This window comes from Miniopterus schreibersii (assembly GCF_964146895.1).
Source record: "Miniopterus schreibersii genome assembly, chromosome: 12".
NCBI lineage: Eukaryota > Metazoa > Chordata > Mammalia > Chiroptera > Miniopteridae > Miniopterus > Miniopterus schreibersii.
Window position 1 is genome coordinate 26,216,268 of NC_138112.1, and position 18,769 is coordinate 26,235,036.

Below are 18,769 nucleotides of genomic sequence, written 5' to 3' on the forward strand. Positions count from 1 at the left end.
GAAGGGATGCACAAATATTCCAGTCTCTCCAATAAGAATATTAGGTGCACTGAATTGAATCTTCTAAACGGAATTCAAGCAAACTAAGAATTCAAGCCAGAGAAGTAGAGACAATTTGAGCAACAGAAGAAATCACAGATATCAGGGGACTATGCTGACTAAAAAATACCAAACTGCCACACCGTTTGTTGATACATAAAATTTCATTAACAGAAGAGAAACCATTCTCAAAAGGTTTAAACTGCACTTATACTCACACATTTGCTAAAACTCATACTGAAACCTAAAAATTAGGACATCAATTATTTAACAGGTACAAAATCACTTACTATTTTTTGAATGGATAACCCTGACCATCTACCTAAACCAGAAGAGAAATTTAACCACAAAATTAACTGGGGGGGGGGGTGACTTTATAAAGATGCTTACCTACCCAGACCCCACAATTTTGTCTAGAACAACTTTAATTTACCTTTACAGGGTGAAGACAAATAGAGGTTGTTAGGACAGGTGTTCTAACATTTGTAACGAAAATTTTGTGACTGCCTAAACTTAAAATATAGATTTTATTAGAATAGAGGTTCAATTTCAGAGAATCTGTTAACTAAGGTATTTGTACAGTCTGAGATGTTTTATTATTGCCATTGGCTTCAAGTTTAAGTAAAGTCTAAAGGGAAAAAATAAAATTCTTGACCAGGGTAGTGAATTTAAGAAATCATTAGATAACCTCTCTTTATTCTATAAAGTAATGGTCTAATACATAGTCACTTCACAAATATTCATATACTTACTATATCACTTCATTGGGAAAGCCTTCCCAAACCTACCACACTAGAATGCGAACTCTTGTAACACTCTAGTATAACACCCTGTACTTTCCAATGGCACTTATCACAGCTGAATTATTTTGTATATATTTTTAAGTTTATCTTCCCCCTTAACTGTAATGTCCACATACATCTCACCTGGTTCCCACATCCCTGTATTTCTGACACATTGTAGGCAATCTGTAATATTTAAAGAATGAAATGAGGGTAGAAAAGAGGGAGTGAGAAGAAATGAAGATTCAGAGTAAATAGTTACAATAACACTCCATGTGCTCCAAATGGAACTGTGAGCACTCTGTGAAATTCAGTCTGATCCTGATTAATTCAGTGTGGGCTGCGAGTTTCTAAGATACAGGTCTATTTTCTTCAAGGTTTAGAAATCAAGAATGATCAGGTCCCTGCCAACAGATACAGAATCCTTCAAAACAACTCCCAAACTGGACTAATCACAATCCAAACCCCAAAGATCTAGTTGGAATCAAGAAACCAAAGCAACCTGACACATGTAATGAGTCAAAAGACTATACAAAATAAATGGTAATAAGCTGAAAACACTGTAAATTCAGCATACTTATAAAGGAGCCTGCTCCAATCTGATGACACTTGACCTAGCATTCTTCCTTCTTTTCATACCTTCATGCATAAATTCATATTACTGAATATTTTCAATGCTGTTGAAAGCAAAATTACTTAAAATCTGTATTCATTCACTTCAATTATTGATTCTCCTCAAGTATAATTATGAGAGCCTCATATAGAATTTGTATTATCAATTCACAATACTAACTTGAATAACCAATAAACAAGGTCCATTAACAAATACTTTTTAACTATACTCCTAGTTTCCTGAGATGAAACAGACTCATTTCATATTAAACATGAAGAAAAAAATACACACAAAAAATCTCAAATCACAACACTCTTTTAGAGGAGATCAACTAGTAGAAAGAAAGCTAAGATTGGTAATTAATCAAAAGACAATTTGAAACTTGACCTAGGGTCAACAGAGATTCAAACAAATCTTCAATACAATACTATGCTGTGATAAAATATTTAAGACTCTTAATTATCAAAGCATCAACTAACAGTATGAATTACTATGTTCCTAGTATAGTTATTGGGGATGTAAACATATTTCACATTCACTATACTATACAAATGATACAAGAAATTGTACCAACACCTTTTGAAAAGACTTTCCAAAACTTTTTACTTAGCTCTTTGTTAAGCAGTCACTTCAACTAACTCCCCTTTCCTAATTATTACCTAGCACAATGCCGGGTAGATATTCAATAAATATGTGATGAATAAATTACAAATCTATTATCAAAATCTTATCACATTTTTATCAGTAGCAAAGCTTACACAGATAAATTATGAAACATAAATTTGTGCTCCAGACTTTCAACCCAGGTTGTCTTTCATAATCAATAAGAGCAATTACTTATATGTAGATTGCCTATGCACAAATAAGAGGCAAGATTTTTTTTCTCTAGTCATTCACTCCTTAAAAATGTTCATTTTGGTGGGTTTTTTGACAATTTGTTGTCCAATTTAAGATATTCCCCAGAAATCAAGAGCTCTGTTCTAAATAACAAAACAGATTACAAAAAAATTAAAGTGAATAGTGTGATTATATCTATTAGAAGTGAATTAGCAAAAGGGAAAATGGTATGAAATGCAATCAAACAAGCAACAGCACAGATCGCATAAGGCTCTGTAGGTCACGGTAGAGATTTTCACATTTTATTGTGATGGAAAGACACTGAGAGTTCTGAGCGGAAGAATTACAAGAGCTGATTTATATTTTTAAAGGATATGAGATGGGTATTTTACTCCCATTTTATAGATGAAAATACTGAGGTTCCCATATGTTAAGAACCTTGCTCAAGGTTACAACGTGAATAAGTGGCAGGACCAAGATTCAAGTCCATGTTCTTCCCACCTCTTAACAACACTTCCCAAAGCTTCCTGCTCAAGACTTCTCTGCAACACTCTCTTCTCAAATTGTTCACATCTAAGTGCTGCTTTCTTTTTTTTTTTTTTCCTCCTCTCCTCCAAACATGAGCATTTCTCAGGTTATCTTCCCTTTCTAAACATACAGTTGAGCTAAGGACCTGACTTCCTGGTTGACAAACCAGAGCTTCAACTTTCTTAGGCTATCTAAACCTAAATCTCTAGTCCCACCTTCTCTCTAGAGCAGCAGCTCTATATTACTCAATGCCTCCTGGCCATTCTCCACTCAGATATTACACTGGTAACTAAAACTCAATAGGCCCCAAAGTGATCAGCCTATTTCACTGCAAATACTTTTCCCACAGCACTACCTTCCACACATTCCAATCAACAAGGCTTAAAATCTCCTAGTTTCATTTGATTCTTTCCCCTACTTTACATGTGAGCCACTAAATCCAACAGGTCTATATACCACTGCCACATTAACTCTATGAAACAACTTCAAGCATACTGCCCCCTGTTGGCAACCTTTATTGACTGCCTACTACATCAAGTAAAGCCTAAATTCCATCTGCCACTCCTCAAAGCATACCGCACCTACTCTGTTCTACCCATCTTTGCTCAAACCACTCCACCATCATTTCTACCTTTCCAAATCCTACTCTTTCATCTAGGCCACTGAATTGCCACCTCTGCCTTATCTCCCAGTCAGATGTGATCTTCTACCTCTGACCTCTCAAACTATTTTATCTGTAACATGCAGTATTTAACTCATGAATTTTTATTACAGGATAATACATGCTTAATCTCCCTCCTAGACTATAAACTCTCAACGAAAGTAGTATGTCCAGTGCATTTTCTTACTCTCCACCATACAACATAGCGCAGAGCTACTACAGACAGCACACTGAAAAGAGCAGGCTCAATAAATAACTGGTAAGTAAATAGGAAACAAATATTCTAATACTAATAATACAGGTTCAGCTAATCATTAAATCTCAGTCCTCCTCCATTGATGTACATTTTCTTCATCAATATTAATCAGCAAATAATCAAAAATGTGTTTTAAGGAGTCAAAAATTCATGACAAATATAATTTTCTAAATAGTAAATAAGAGGCCTGGCTATCCAAAATAATCTGTATCACAGTGAATCAACTAGAGAGCTGGGCATGAAGACAATGTGATATAAAACCTGTCACAACAGGGAGTGCCAGTATGAACTTGGCTCCCTCATTCCTCCAGACGGGTTTCTCTCTCTACCAAAATGTATTATTTCACTGAAGAGGAGAAACTTTCCCAGACAGAAAAGCACTCCTTTTGATTTAAAGAGAATTTTCTAGTGCCAGGCAAAAGGAAATAAGGATGGCATTGAAAAATGCTTATTAATGATTTGAGGGCTTTTTAATTTTTTTGCATCAACCAAGTATTTGTTTTATTAAGAATCTACTGACTCAGAAACATGAACAGTAATGGATCATAATTATTGAAATCCTATATTCCATTATTTATTCATTTTTATCCCTGATCTATATGATAACTAAAGGGTCAACAAGAGTCAGCCAGATTGGGCCAGCTATATTCGGAGATAGTTGCTTCAGAAATAGGTGAGTTGTGAGACTGGTTAGTGCAAGAGTAAATCTTCAGCTTCCAACTGTGAATAATGTGCTGGAACTGTCCTTTGTACTCAGAAGAGATCAGCCAAACAATAACAAGTGACATATTAAAAACAAGTTCAACAACTCAAAATGTCCTGTCAACGAACAGGAAACTTCTGCATTTAATTGCTCATTTAAAAGAAAGAGACCAAAAGACTGCTACATCTCTAAAGGGATAACAAACAGTATAATAATCATCCTCTACTCATTGAATAGAGATAAAAGAGTCCCTCAACTCCGCCCCCTAGCCCACATATTTAAAATGTCCATGATCTCCAAAGGTCAAACAATCCAGATAGATATTCTCAGCAGTTAGTATTCCTTAATGACCCATCTCTCTCTCTCCCTCTCTCTCATAAAAGGCAAATGGACTATTACCAAAAACATTAAAAAGGCTCATCACTGGTCTCATTGTCTCTAGAAAACCTGCTAACCTACTGCCTTTAAAAACATAGTCCATACTATGTACCAGAAGCACTTTACATATAATGTCTCATTTAATCCTCACAAGGTCCTCTGGAGTAAAAATTTACCATTCCTCCATTACTACAGACACAGAAATGGAGGCTTAGAGTGGTTTGGTAATTTGTCCAAGGTTACCCAGCTAGTAAGTAGAAAGCTACAATTCTAACACAGGCAATTTGATCCCAGAGTCCAGGATCCTCCCACCTAAGCCATACTAAAGTACAGAAACCTGAACAGCCTCTTATAGTTAAGCTTTGGAACTTTTGTAGAATTACCATTTTTTCCCCATAGAATAAAACTGTGAGAACATTAAAAACAAACAAACAAACAAACAAAAAACACCATTCCATATCACTGAACTGATTTCTTCAGTCAATGGTTTTCAAGTCTTTAGCAACTAAAGACTGTCCGTAAGTTGTGTTTTATTCCTAAGAATTCTAGCTCTTGCTTAAGTTTTATTCAGAATCTAGAGGTAATTAATTGACCCTGTATAATCTAACAAATTTGTTAGATTAAAAGGTTCAAAGGAAATAAATATTAAGTAAACATTTTCATACTCTGAAGAAAGATGTAAACAAACATCTTAAAGGTCAATTAAAAAGCAGGTTTTTAATTCATTCCTTCCCAAAAGTGCAAAAGGTTCTACTTTGGAGTTAGCTAAAGGTAAATGCCAATACCCTAATGTGGCGGTCCTGAGGAAAGTCACCTAGGAATAGCAAAATTAAGAAAGGTCTTAGAACAACCTGAGATGAGTGAACAAGTTGTCCTTCTTAGAGAAGGCGCGTAAGAGCTTGAGCAGCATAGAATCCCCCTAAATGGGCAATTGTGTGTTCTAAATTTGCCACAGATTACTGAGGGCACTATGCTTTCATTAATTGTAGCGGCAGTCTAGAGTTTAAACACTTTAACAACTGTTTCGTAGGTGAGTGTGTGGCCATAACTAACATTCAAGAAACAAAATATAACTTCCTGAAATACATTTTCGGTACATGCATAAATTGTTAGCATATATTACAACCTATGTAGGATTCTTTAGGGAAAAAACCTACATGGAGCTAAATGATGATGATTAATTTTTTTTTTTTTTTTAAATTGCAAAAACACAAAGATTCACTATTAAAAGGATTGGTGCATCTACATTCCAACATGGTTTAAGCATTATAAGGTGAATACTAAGAACAGTTGTAGATACTGAAATAAAAAAGCATGAGAGTAGATGCATTGAACAAAAGAAGAAATATGAAAGGAACAAAAGCGATCAGTTTTGTACAAAACACAATGTAATATTTCAAATAAAAAGCAAATATACAAGACCCATGTTACAGGCTCCAGAATACACTCAAGAAAAATTTTCCCCAAATCAGCTTCCCTACAAAACTTCTCCTTTTCTATCAATGAAGGCAAGAGCATCAATGACTTGAAATCCTAGAGGCATAAACAAGTCAGCACACTGCCCCTAATGTTGCTGGTCTCTTAAGTCTCGTTCATTCTTTCTGTGAAATGCGTCTTGTCAAATGCCTTTAAAACAGTCCTTCCATTCTCTCGGGCACTACTTTAGAACTGTGGAATATCTCTTTACTCCTGAGCTCATTCATTCATACCCATACTCATTCAGACATTTATTAAGCACTTACTGAAGTACTGTGCTAGTACAGAATGCAAACCACCATTCTAAGAGGGGATACAGACATTGATTATAATGAATGCGAGATTTTAATAATTGCAACATTTTATTAGGGCCCTACTATGGGATAGCTGCTATTCCTACACATTAATCTTCCATTTATGTCCTCACAACAGCCCTAAAATATGGGTAATCTGCAAAAAAAGGCCTAATTATTCAAGACCTATTATGAACTAGAAAATAAGTGATACATTTTCAAAGCATTTTCACTCAGTTCTTACAAAGAAAAACAAAGTAACATGCAAAAAGTCAAACAGCAAGTAAATGAAGGAGCAGAGATTGAAATTCCCATCCCTAATCCCTTTTATTTTTTAAATTTATCTTTATTGTTGAAAGTATTACAGATATCCCCCCTTTTATTCCCACTGATCCCCTCCACCCTGAATCCACCACAGCAAACAAAAGCCCTGGTCAGGACAGCCGTACAGGGGAGCTTTCTAATTCTTTAGGTTGTAGGGTTTGATAGTTTACTAAAAATTTTTCTTGCTTTTTGAGGTAGGCCTACAGTGCTATGAACTTCACTCTTAGGATTGCTTTTGCTGTGTCCCATAGATTTTGGGTTGTTGTGTGTTCATTTAAATTTGTTTCCAGGAAGTTTTGTTATTTTTTCTTGATCTTATTGGTAACCCATTCATTGTTTAATAACATGTTATTCAGCCTCCATGTGTTTGGATGTTTTTGAGTGTTTTTACTATAGTTGATTTCTAATTTCATGCCCTTGTGATCTGAGATGCTTGATCTGATTTCAATCTTCTTGAACTTGTAGAGACTTGTTTTGTGTCCTAACATGTGGTCTATCTTTGCTTACCGTATCATTCCTATGAGTACAAGCATCATACCCTCAATTCCGATATGATCAACTAATGCATCTATTATGAAAAAATTTCCTTCCTCTTACATTAGCCCTATGTATATGACACGTAACCATGCCTATCATCTTAGCAAGCATCCCACCTCAAACTAAGAAATACTTTGATAGAGTAAAACAGAGGTTTAAGCCCTCTTATTTCTAGAATTATAGGACTTGAACCTACTCCCAAGAATTCAAAATACTTCGTGCTACCACATTACACCGCATTCTAAGTAAGGTCAGCTAAATAAGCTATCGGGCACTTGAGAGGAATGTATACTCTGCAGCTTTGGGGTGAAATGTTCTGTAAATATCAATTAAATCTATCTGATCTAGTGTGCAAGTTAGAGTCATTATTTTTGTGTTGACTTTTTGTCTGGAAGATCTATCCAGTGAAGTCAGTGGGATATTCAAGTCCATGACTATGACTGTATTGCTGTTGATTGCTCCCTTAAAGTCCTTAAGGTTATTACTGATAGGTCCTTATTTATTGCAATTTTAATTCTTTATGCCTATGTTTCTCTCTCTGTTTCTTCTTATTACAGCAGTGTCTTTAACATTTCCTGCAGTGCTTGTTTGGTGGTGATGAACTCCTTTAGCCTTTTTTTGTCTGGGAAGCTATTTCACTATCTATTTTGAATGATAGCCTTGCTGGATAGAGTAGTCTTGGTTTTAGATCCTTGTTTTGCATTACCTTGAATACTTCATGCCATTCCCTTCTGGCCTGTAGAGTTTCTGGTGAGAAGTCAGCTGACAGCCTTATGGGAGCTCCTTTGTAGGTAACAGATTGCTTTGCTCTTGCTGCCTTTAATATTCTCTCTTTGTCTTGAATTTTTGGCATTTTAATTATGATGTGTCTGGGCATGGGCCTCTTTGGATTCTTCTTGCTTGGGACTCTCTGTGCCTCCTGAATTTGTGTGACTTTTTCCTTCACCAGGTTAGGGAAGTTTTCTGCCACTATTTCTTCAAACAGGTTCTCTAACGCTTGCTAACTTTCTAGATTTTCTGGCACTCCTATGATGCAAATATTGTTAAGTTTCATGTTGTCCCACAGCTCCCTTAGACTGTCCTCCTGTTTTTTACTTGGTTTTCCTTTTTGGATCTCTGACTGAGTGATTTTTTTCTACCCTGTCTTCTAATTCACTAACCTGATCCTCAGCTTCCTCTAATCTGCTGTTTATTCCTTCCAATGTATTCTTTATTTCTGCTATGTCATTTGTAATTTCCTTCTTAGTTTCCATATCTTTTTTCATGCTGTTGAGCATCCTTACAATCAGTATTCTAAACTCTATATCTGATAGGTTGTTTATCTCCATTTCATTTAGTTCTTTTTCTGGAGACTTCTCTTGTTCTTTCATTTGGGGCTTGTTTTTTTGTCTCCCCATTTTGGCTCCTATTTGGGTTTGTTTCTATGTATCAGGTAGGCCTGCTAAGACTCTCAGTCTTTTTGGATGGTCTCTGGTGCAGGCCCATGTCAGACGCTATTTAGAACTGGCCTTGAGTACCCTGTCTGGAGCTATCAACAACCCACGGCTTGAGGTCCCCTCTGTTGGGGCTGGGTGTGTTTGGACAGGACCATCATGCACACCAAAGTCTGCTTTTGCAAGGCCCAGGTCCAGAAGCAGATCAGGCAAAGACTCAAAGCACTCTGAGGTCTGCTTTGCCTGCAGGCTGATTTATCTGATTCTCTTAAGGAGCCTCAGGCTGTAGAAACTCCAAGGGATAGGGTGAGAGGTTTTCTGGCAGGTTGGGGCCATTGCTTCCCCTTCAGGCAAAAGCTGCTTGGAAGGTAAGTGTCTGCCTCTGCAGTATAGGTGAAAGACTCGGCACAGGAATCCAGAGAGGTGCCCTCTGACTCTATTTCCAGAGCCCACAACCCTAGATGCTCCTCACACAGCTCTAGTCCACTCTGCCTTCCCTCTGCTGGAGCCCACGGTGAGTCTCTGCACAGGAAACTTTGTGCATTGGCCGTTTAAGAGGGTGCCTGCATCCCAGCCGTCTCTCCCAGGCAGACAGAAACCTGGCTGCTTTTCACAGCCAGATGTTATGTGGGCACCTTTCTCCGTTCTGGTCCTCTTGGCTGGGAAATCCAGCCTGGGGTTTAGGTCCCAGGGTCCTCAGTGAGAACCGCCCCCCAGCTGAGACATCCTTCCAGACCTTTAGCTGCTGCCTATGGGAGCCCAATCAGCCCTCTCGGGCCTCCACAGTTCCTACCAGTCTCTATGTAGTCTCCACTTTCCCTCCTTGGTTATGAGGGTGCTCTCCAGCTCGCCTTCAGTTGCAGTTGATTAATTCAGCATGGTTTTTCTATATTTTAGTTTTAATTCCAGTTTGGTCCCAAGAGAGTGTCAGTGTAGCTTCCACTCAGTCCACTGTCATCTTTAATCTCTCCCTAACCCCTTTTAAAAGCCCACTTCTTCCTATACCACCTTGTATTTTGGCACCTGGGGTTACACATATAATCAACAACTACCCAACACTGACAAAGAGCAAAGTGTTTCTATATACACTAAGTCATCCCAGCCACACATACAAATATATCTGAAACAAAACTGTCATGAAATAATTTTTATCCTTAGTACCTACAATGGACTCTTATTTTTTCTGTTCTCTTCTATTTCACTTGAAAAAAATACTGGTCAATTCCCACTAATTTTATTTCACAACCACTTATGAGTATCAACCCGAAGTTTGAAAAACACAGCTGTAAGTGATACAGGCCAATACGATGGAGAATTTATTTATCCTCAAAAAGTATTTAATCAAATTGAAGATATAACACTAAAACACAAACCTTTCCCGACACCCCTGCCCCCGCCATCTCAACTGCTAGAATAAAAGAACAGATGTACCTGTTGCTCCCCTTAACTTCCCTATCATGGAAGATATCAATAAATTGTCTAGGTTGTAGATATGACAACTGTCAACACTCAACAAACAGTTGAATGAATGAATGGGGCATCATAAAAGTATTATGGATTTTCAAAGGAGAAATCACATAGCATCAGTTCTCTCCCCACCTACCTCATAACCCTATAAGGGCAGAAACAATCTTTTTGTATTATTGAACATATCATGAGTTCAAATGTTTGTAGATGTTCTATTAACAACAAAAAAACTGAGCTACACACTGGCCACAATTCATGTGGAAAAGCAGATAAACATGAATCTTTGCCAAAGAAAATCAAGGGAGAAATTTCCAGCTCCAGTTTATTATTGGCCTCCACTCTCAAGCCTTAGTATTCAAAGTGTGGTTCTTAGTCCAGCAGCATCAATATTACCTGGGAATTTCTTAGACATGCAAAATCTCAGGCCTCACCCAGACCTGCAGAATCAGAACCCCATTTTAACATGATCCCCCAGGGGATTCCTAACACACATTAAAGTTTAAAAAGCATCAGTCTATATGATAAAAATAAAACTGGCTTCTGCAACCTCAGAGAAAGTTACCATCTTCTCCTGTGTTAACTCTGTAATAAACAAACTGTTCAAGTATACAATTATGGCCATGACACACTTCTAGGCATAGCAGGGTATAAATTCAAATGATTACTCAATGAGAAATAAGAATTAACCACCCATTGAATATTGAATGAAACTTTTAGGAAACATACAAAAAACATGACCTCTGCCTTCTTAGGACAGACTCTATTGGGCAGGAAAAGAGAGACTGAACTTCAATAACCAAAGTAATAAATCTCTAATACCAAGGACAAGGTTATTGGGGGGGAAAAGACGCTGGTGAGAGCATTTAAGAACAAACTTCCTTACCAGTTCTCAGTGACACATTCACATATTTCCAAATGTTCTCTATTAAAAACAACAAACTTAGACTGCCCTACATGTAAAGCTCTATAATAAAGGACCTAGAATGACATAAAGTAAGATCTACTCACCTTCAATAACCCTAAGACTGGGGCCACCCTTTAAATCACCACCCAAAATCTCAACCAGGTGTCTACTTTGTGAACTTGCAAAAGACAAACAAACAAAAAACTTGCAAAACCCTCAGGCCACAATCCTATCATTCCAAACTGACACAAGATCCCGGGTCATATGGCCTTGCTGTCTAATATGTCCTTTAAAAAAAAAAAAAAAATGGGGGTGGGGGAACAGAGATATTTTATATGAGGAAAGATTGCAGGCCATTTCTCACCGCCTCGCTGACCTCTCCATCTCCAGGCAGGAGAGAGCAAAAATCACGCAGGTCCCTGCAGTCACAGTTTTAAGTGTTCTCAACTTAACCCCAGAGTTGGGAGCCCATCCCCTTCCCAACTACAGGCATTTAGATGACAGCTCAACCTCTAATTCCCCTCCCCCTTCCCCCGTCCCGGGTCGGATTTGGGATATCCGCCCCTTGCGGCCTCCCCCACCCCAACACCCTCCCCGACCAAAAAAATAAATTAAAAAGCCCATCCTCTCCGACGCCTCCAAACGAGAAGCAGGCACAGGGCACGTCCCCCAGGCCTCTCGGGAGCAGGGCTGCACCCCCGGCCCATCCTCCACACGAAACTCGCCCCGGAGGAGGGGCTGACGGGTCTCACCAAGTACAGAGGGATATAGATCCTCAGGGACTCCTCCAGGGCGCCCCCGGTGATCTGCAGGAAGGAAACCCCGCAGGACGGGTGCCAAGTGTGGCCGATCTCGTAGCAGTTATGAGGGATGGACTTGCTGAGGGCCGCCATGACGAGGAGTCGCGCGGAGGGGACGCCCAGGGGTGAGCCGAAGTTGGGGAGGGCGGTGGGAAGGCGGACGACCGCGCGCCCAACCACCGCGCGCTCCCGGGGCGGGCCCCGGGAGGTGGGGAATGAAGGGGAAAGGTCACGCAAGCGGGGTAACTCCGGGCCGAAGTCCTCGGCTGTGGCGCGCCGGGCGTATCGCCGCCCGGGGGGCGGGGCGCGCACCGGGAGGCGGGGAGAGGCGGAGCGTGCGCGCCCCCGGCCGGCCGCCGGCGGAGGCGCGCGCCCGGCCCTCCGGGGCGCCCGCGCGGCGCGCGCGCGCGCGCTGCAGAAGGTGTGAGAAAGCTGCTCCCGGCGCGCCCGCCTCCCTGCGCCGCTCGCCGGACCGCGCTGGAGAGAAGCCTGGGCTGGGTGTGCAGTGCTGGTCACTGCAGTGCGCCCTCTCCGAGCCGGGCAAGTAGAACCGAGGGCAGGGGAAGGAAGGGATGAAGTGTTTTTGTTGGGAGCTGGTGAAGGAAGATGGTTGCCGGGGGAGAGCCTGCACAACTATCCTGCGCGGCTCCCCTTCTCTAGAGTGCCAGGTAACAGGTCACCAATAGCTAAGGCTGCCTGCTGGTTGCAACCGCTCTGCTCCCAGTTGCTGGGCTTTCTGAGCTCTGCGGGGCTGAGGAAGCTTGAAAACTGTGTGCTTTGTCCAGACACTAGGGAAAGGGCCAGAGGTCATCCTGCACAATTCCCAGGACACTGAGCAGTCCTATCTATAGCATCCGTGACAAGTGCCACAGCACCAGTCAAGTAGTACACAGTAGAGGCAGCAATGGTCACAGAACTCATCCCTGACTGGAGCTTCGCCAACAACTGACATGACAAGGGGCTTGTGTGTCCTATGAGTCATGCAACCAATCTAAGTGTCAGTTTCCTCACCTATAATAGCCTCCCAGGTCCCTTGGCATTCTAAATTCTATAGTTTCTTAATGCAGGAGCTCACTACCTTTAGAGGAACCCCACTTTAATCTATTCTTCATTCATTCATTCTACAAATAGTTACGGAGCACAAACTATTTGCCAGGAACTATTCTAAGCTCTGTAGATTCAGATGGGAACAAGAGAGACCAGGTTTCCACCCACCGCTCCTTCTCCTCCTTCCAGTGGCACAGAGCCTGAGCTGCCACTACAGCCACAGGCACTAGACTATGGCTTATGGGGTTACAAGGAGGGATGAAATCACCACAATTTTTAGTGATAATGCCAACCGATGGTCATTGGTGTCAATTCGGCGCCAACAGGCATTCCCAATTTGGAGTGCGGTGAAGAAGGAAACTTTATTGAGTGCAAACAGTTCAATTGTGATACAGCATGTTTGTGAAACAGCTCAATAGTGTTACAGCTCAATTAGGAAGCAGCACCGGCTGTGCAACAGCACTGCTTCAAGGTGCCCTGGGCCCGGCCCCTTTCCTGCTACATGGCTCCACTCTGTTCTGGCCTACACTGCTTGTCCGCTGGGGCCAGGGACCACAGACTTCAGTCTTCCACCAATAGGAAAAGTACCAGAGGGGAGCTGACTTACATACACAAAAGCCCCAGCACCAGGTCATAGGACTCCAGATCCTTGCAGTTCCGTCCGAAAAGCACTGTTCTGATTAGTCAGAATGGAGACTAAGTGATTGGTGAAGATGCTGGCGGGGATATCACCGCGCAGGTCCGATGGACAGGGAAAGCCTCAGTCCTGTCGGTTGAAATGCTATTCCAGGAACTCCTGTATAAGAGCAGGCTCAGGAAACAGGAGCACAGGGCAGGCAAGCAGGTTAGAGCAGGAGGCAGGCAGCTCAGCGCCCGATTCTCCCTGAAGAGTGGTTCGTGTGAGGGGCCCCCATGTAGAAATGGCTATAGGCTCTGCTTTTTAAAATTGAAGCCCAGTTAAGCCACTGAGAGCCCATCTTGGTAGGTATCTTCTTTCTTAGGGGGCACAATATGAGAGTAAGGAATTCTACAAAAGAGGAGCTCAAAAAAAAAAGAAAGAAAGCAGTTCTCTTCTGTATAAGTGGTGATAAAAGACAAATAATTGTAGAGGAAGCAAAGTAGATGTTGGTGGGTGACACTATAAAGGGTCCATACACATCCTTTGCGAAGCTGCTGCCTCTGAATGACTGCCAATTTGCTTTTAAGATGCGGCGTACAAAACAAAAGAGTCTAAGACAGAAGATCAAGTGGTTTATATTCTGGGCTCCTGAAAATACACCTTTCAAAAGCATTGCTAGTTCTTATGCTAGCTCTAAATACGCCATTAAAAAAATTACAGGTATTAAACATGAATGGCAAGTATATGGCTTGGATAATATTTAGGATGCTTGTCACTTGGAGAGAAATGGGGAGGTTATGTAATAGTCTTGCTTGAAGAAAAGCCCCTATAAAATCACAATCCAATGCCATCTGGATGTTAAGAAGCTCCCACTTCTTCAGTTCAGTCAATTGGATTAGTATTAGGTTTTGTTTTGTTCTTTCCCCTTCCAAATAGGCCCTTCCAAAACAATAAACAAAGGATATGTTCACTTAAGCAGCCTATCAGTGATTGCCATTAGACTTTAATACTGCTACCTTAATGGAAAATTCATGGGATGCCTTCCCATCATATTTTAGCCCAAACAATGGGTTATATTCCTCCCTTGCAGCAAGCACTACAATGAATGGGATTGTCAATGTGAATAGCTTCGAATACTGCAAAGGGTAAGCTAATTGAATGCCCTAAAACTAGGATTCTAAAGAGGGAAAATAGAAAACAAACAAGAAAATTAAACAAGAAATATAAGATAGGTATAATAATAACGTAAGATAGTAAAAACTCAATAAAATAATATAAGATAGTTGTTTAAAGGAAGCAAAAGAGAAGTGCTCATTAGATGAGAAACCCAAAATGACACTGGTAAAAAGATAAAAATTTCTCTCAGGTAAATATAAGCTGACTTAAGAAAGTGGCTCCAGCTTCCCCTTCCTTCCCCTCCCTTCCCTCCCTCTCCCTCCCTCTCCCTCCCTCTCTCTCCCTCTCTCTCTCTCTCTCTCTCACACACACACACATATACACACACACTCACACACACACACACAGGCCCTCTTGGGACTCCTGCTGCAGGGGGCTGCTCTGTGCCCGCATGGTGCACAGCCATGTTGGGCTCCACACATTAAATGGACATTACTATGGTCTGAATGCTAAACCACACCCTGAAAAAAAATTAAAATTAAAAAAAAATAAACTTAAAAAAAGAAAGTGGCTCCATAACCATTAGGGATCCCAGACGCCTTCTGACAGGTTGCTCTGCTGTTCCCTGTGATTTCCACCCTGACTTGTAAGACGGCTGCTGCACCGGACAGCCACATGCTAAGCAGGAAGGCCAGCAAAAGAGGAAGAGAGGACATACTTCTCTTTAAGAAAATTTCCAAAAGATCTATGCAGAGTACTTCTCCTTACACCCCAATGCACCAAGATGAGTCACATGGCCACGAGTGGTTGCAAGAGAGGCTGGGAAATGGAGTCTTTGTTTATTGGTTGGACTAATGCTCAGCTGACTTTTTGGATTTTATTACTGAGCAAAATGAAAAGAGCAGATACTGGGGGCAACCAGCAGTGTCTTCCACAGTTCTATGCCTCTGGCTACCCAAATATCTGAGCACATCCTGCTTCCCACAGATAAACATATCCTCCCTTTCCCCAGGGGGACAACCTAAAGTCCCATGCAGTTACCCCACCCTGCTCAAATTTCAAGTTTCCTCTCGACCAAATACAGCTCTCATGTTCAAGCTATCTCCCCCCACCCCCCTTAACACACCCAATCAATATACAATGGTAGGACAGGAACAGATAATTACAATTATTTTTTGAAACTTCTCCAATGCAAAATATGTATCAGAAACACAGCATAAACTTGTCATTAGAAGTTACAGGAATGCCAATGCACACTTATCCTACTTAACTTCAATAATCGATCCATGAAAATCTGATGGTCTGCAAGAAAATGCTAAATGCAAACCTATTTTTAAGTGGGGAAAAATAAAACGTGTTACATGTCAACTCCAAAATCGCTAACATGTTTAAAATAAAGTAAAATGCCAAATATAAGTAACAAACTATCATGTTAGGATGTATAATACTTAAAGAATAGCATTTTAATCACCAAACAGTTAATACGGTTGCAATCAGTTGCTTTTGAATGTAATAGCTCATGTAGTTAGTGTGCATAATGATAAATATTATAATGTTTACCATGTGGCACAGAAAATAGCAATAACTAAGGGAATTTTTAAAATACAATTAAAAGCAGGCAATTTCTTTTAACTGTTCAATGGAGACTTGAAGCTTAAAGATATCTGAGAAGGTAAGAACACAGTTATTGTAGCCACAGGTACTAGATGACAGTGCTAATGAGTTGTCTAGCAAAGGGACAACTTCAAACTTTCAGATTCAAAGGAATTGAAAGAGTACTCTCTATCTTTGCTGGTGCTGCTGTAGGGACTCCAGAATGGGAAGGCATTGAAAATTCTCAGGGAGAATTATTTGTGCTTTTAGATTGGGGAAAAAAAAAAATTGCAAAATGGAGCAGTTTGCAGTAAACCAGTAGTTTACATTTGTAAATTGCTTTGTATGGTATTAGATGACATATCAAAAAGATATGTCTTATAATAGACATATCTAAAAGAAAAGCTTCTCATCAAGCTTCCATCAAGTTTAAGACTGATGTTATACACTGTGTCTCCAGGGGCCATTTATTCCTTTAGGCTGCCTATGACCAGTAGCTTGACTGGATACTCTCTTGGGACTTCATTGTTGCTTCTTTTCATTAAAAAAAAAAAAAAAAGCCTTTAGGGTTAATCAACAAGGTGCAGTAAAGAGTTTCTTCAAAGAAGATGCACAGCAAATGAAGGAAACTAATCTGGCAATTTGTGGCTGAATTCAAAGGCTTTGAAGATCTGCCAAGCTGAAAATTGTTGCTCTTGCAAGATTCTGGTTTTGAAGATGTCAATGGAAAAGAAGCTCATGCAGAGGATTTAACAACACTAAATTGTTCAGCTTTACATGCAGGCATTGACTAAATGCATATCAGGCATAAACACAGTGACAAAGACACTGTGGCACCTTAATTCCAGCAGCATTCAGAGATACACATTCCTTTTCCTGATACAAGCTTTTCAAAATTGCTGCATATATTTCTGATATTGCTGCCAATTTTGGTTGCAACATAACTTCACATTTTTCTTCACATTATTTTATTTGAAATATTATATTCCATTTTTAAGATGTACATGTAAAATTTTGCCATACAAACATTGAAAGCTTTTGTATTGAGCGATACTTACACTCTTTCGGTCCAGGCAGGTAGTGCTTCTGACAATATAATTCTCTTTAAAATTGGGGGGGATTCCTATATATCAAATTATATCCAATCCATTTTTAAAAGACCACACCCACATATCTCTTTGAGGCAGACACTTTCCATCTCAAGCTGAGAGTCAATAAACTGTTGGAAAATGCCCTTAAAATATTTAGAAGTCCTGGTATCAAGCTGAGTGGGTCTAGAGAGAACAGTCTTAAATATTTCTACAGTCTTAAAGAAGAGTCTTACAGCTGCACCCTGGATTTAATCTTTGAGTTAAAGCAACTCTTTAAGAATTTTTTTTACCACCTGGAGAAGCTGGAAATGAAAAACAGTTTTATTTTTGAACCCAAAGACCCAAGTTCTTTACATTTCCTCTAGATTCTGCTTTTAAATTAATTCATTTATCTCATCTCTACCTATGTGTTATCACACATAGTTCTTTTTTTTTTTTTTTTAATCAATTGATACTTTCAACATTCTGCCTGGAAATTTCCTTAACCAAATGCACCAGTTTGTTACAGATATTTTTTATTTTCCACAATTCAGCAGGCAAGAATGTTGCCAAATTTTTCTCCACTAAATAACAAGGATCCCTTTTTCTCTAGCCTCTGATAAGAATTTTCTCACTGTCCTTCAACCTTCAAGAATTCCACAGAAGGCTCTCAAATAACCTTACAAAATATTCAGGTAGTACACACTGTCCTGAGAATTCCCAGTGTCTATATTAGTTTGATGATGTGATCAGCACTGGGAGACTACGGCAAAGGACACCATCTGCCCCCACTTCAGACTTGCACTGCTACCACCACAGAATTTAAAAGTAAAAGATTTATGATTGTTCTTTGAGAGGAAAAATACAAAATCCACATGTAATAGGAGCAAATATATAAAAGGAATGCCTCAAAGGCCAGTCACATCTGTCTAAAAAGTTAGAATGAATCAATAATATGCCTAAAAAGAAAAATTGACAGGAACGGGAGTAAAAAAAATAGAGAGCCACAGCCCTAGCCCGTTTGGCTCCATGGTTAGAATGTCCACCTGTGGACTAAAGGGCCCCGGGTTCAATTTCTGCCAAGGGCACGAACCTCGGCTGCAGGCTCAATCCCCAGCCCTGGCTGGTGTGCAAGCTGGAGGCAACCAGTCGATGTGTCTCTCACACTGATGCCCTCCCCCCGACCACCGCTTTCCACTCTCTCTGAAACGCAATGGAAAAAATATCCTCAGCTGAGAATTAAAAAAAAAAAAATTCTAAGTGGAAAGCCACAGAGGCAATTCAGGCATATGC

General features: G+C 40.2%; 1 protein-coding gene and 1 pseudogene across 7 annotated transcripts in view; one reads left to right on the plus strand and one right to left on the minus strand.

Annotated features, from left to right (window-relative positions):
- The window catches only part of TMEM135 (transmembrane protein 135), a 414,783-nt gene extending 402,435 nt beyond the window's left edge, over nucleotides 1–12,348 (minus strand). For 3 of the 6 annotated variants that reach the window (XM_081152635.1, XM_081152630.1, XM_081152633.1), the window contains exon 1: nucleotides 11,984–12,326. In XM_081152635.1, coding sequence (XP_081008761.1) covers nucleotides 11,984–12,124 — 141 coding nt within the window. In that variant the 5' untranslated portion in view covers nucleotides 12,125–12,326. Of the gene's footprint in view, nucleotides 1–11,983 lie in introns of all 6 variants that reach the window. The other 3 variants (XM_081152632.1, XM_081152634.1, XM_081152631.1) reach the window with 2 other exon arrangements.
- A 1,251-nt stretch (nucleotides 12,349–13,599) lies between these two features.
- Nucleotides 13,600–14,624, plus strand: LOC308564417 (cofilin-2 pseudogene; annotated as a pseudogene). Its single transcript has one exon. The product of its transcript is annotated as a cofilin-2 pseudogene (transcript).
- Nucleotides 14,625–18,769: the final 4,145 nt, after the last annotated feature.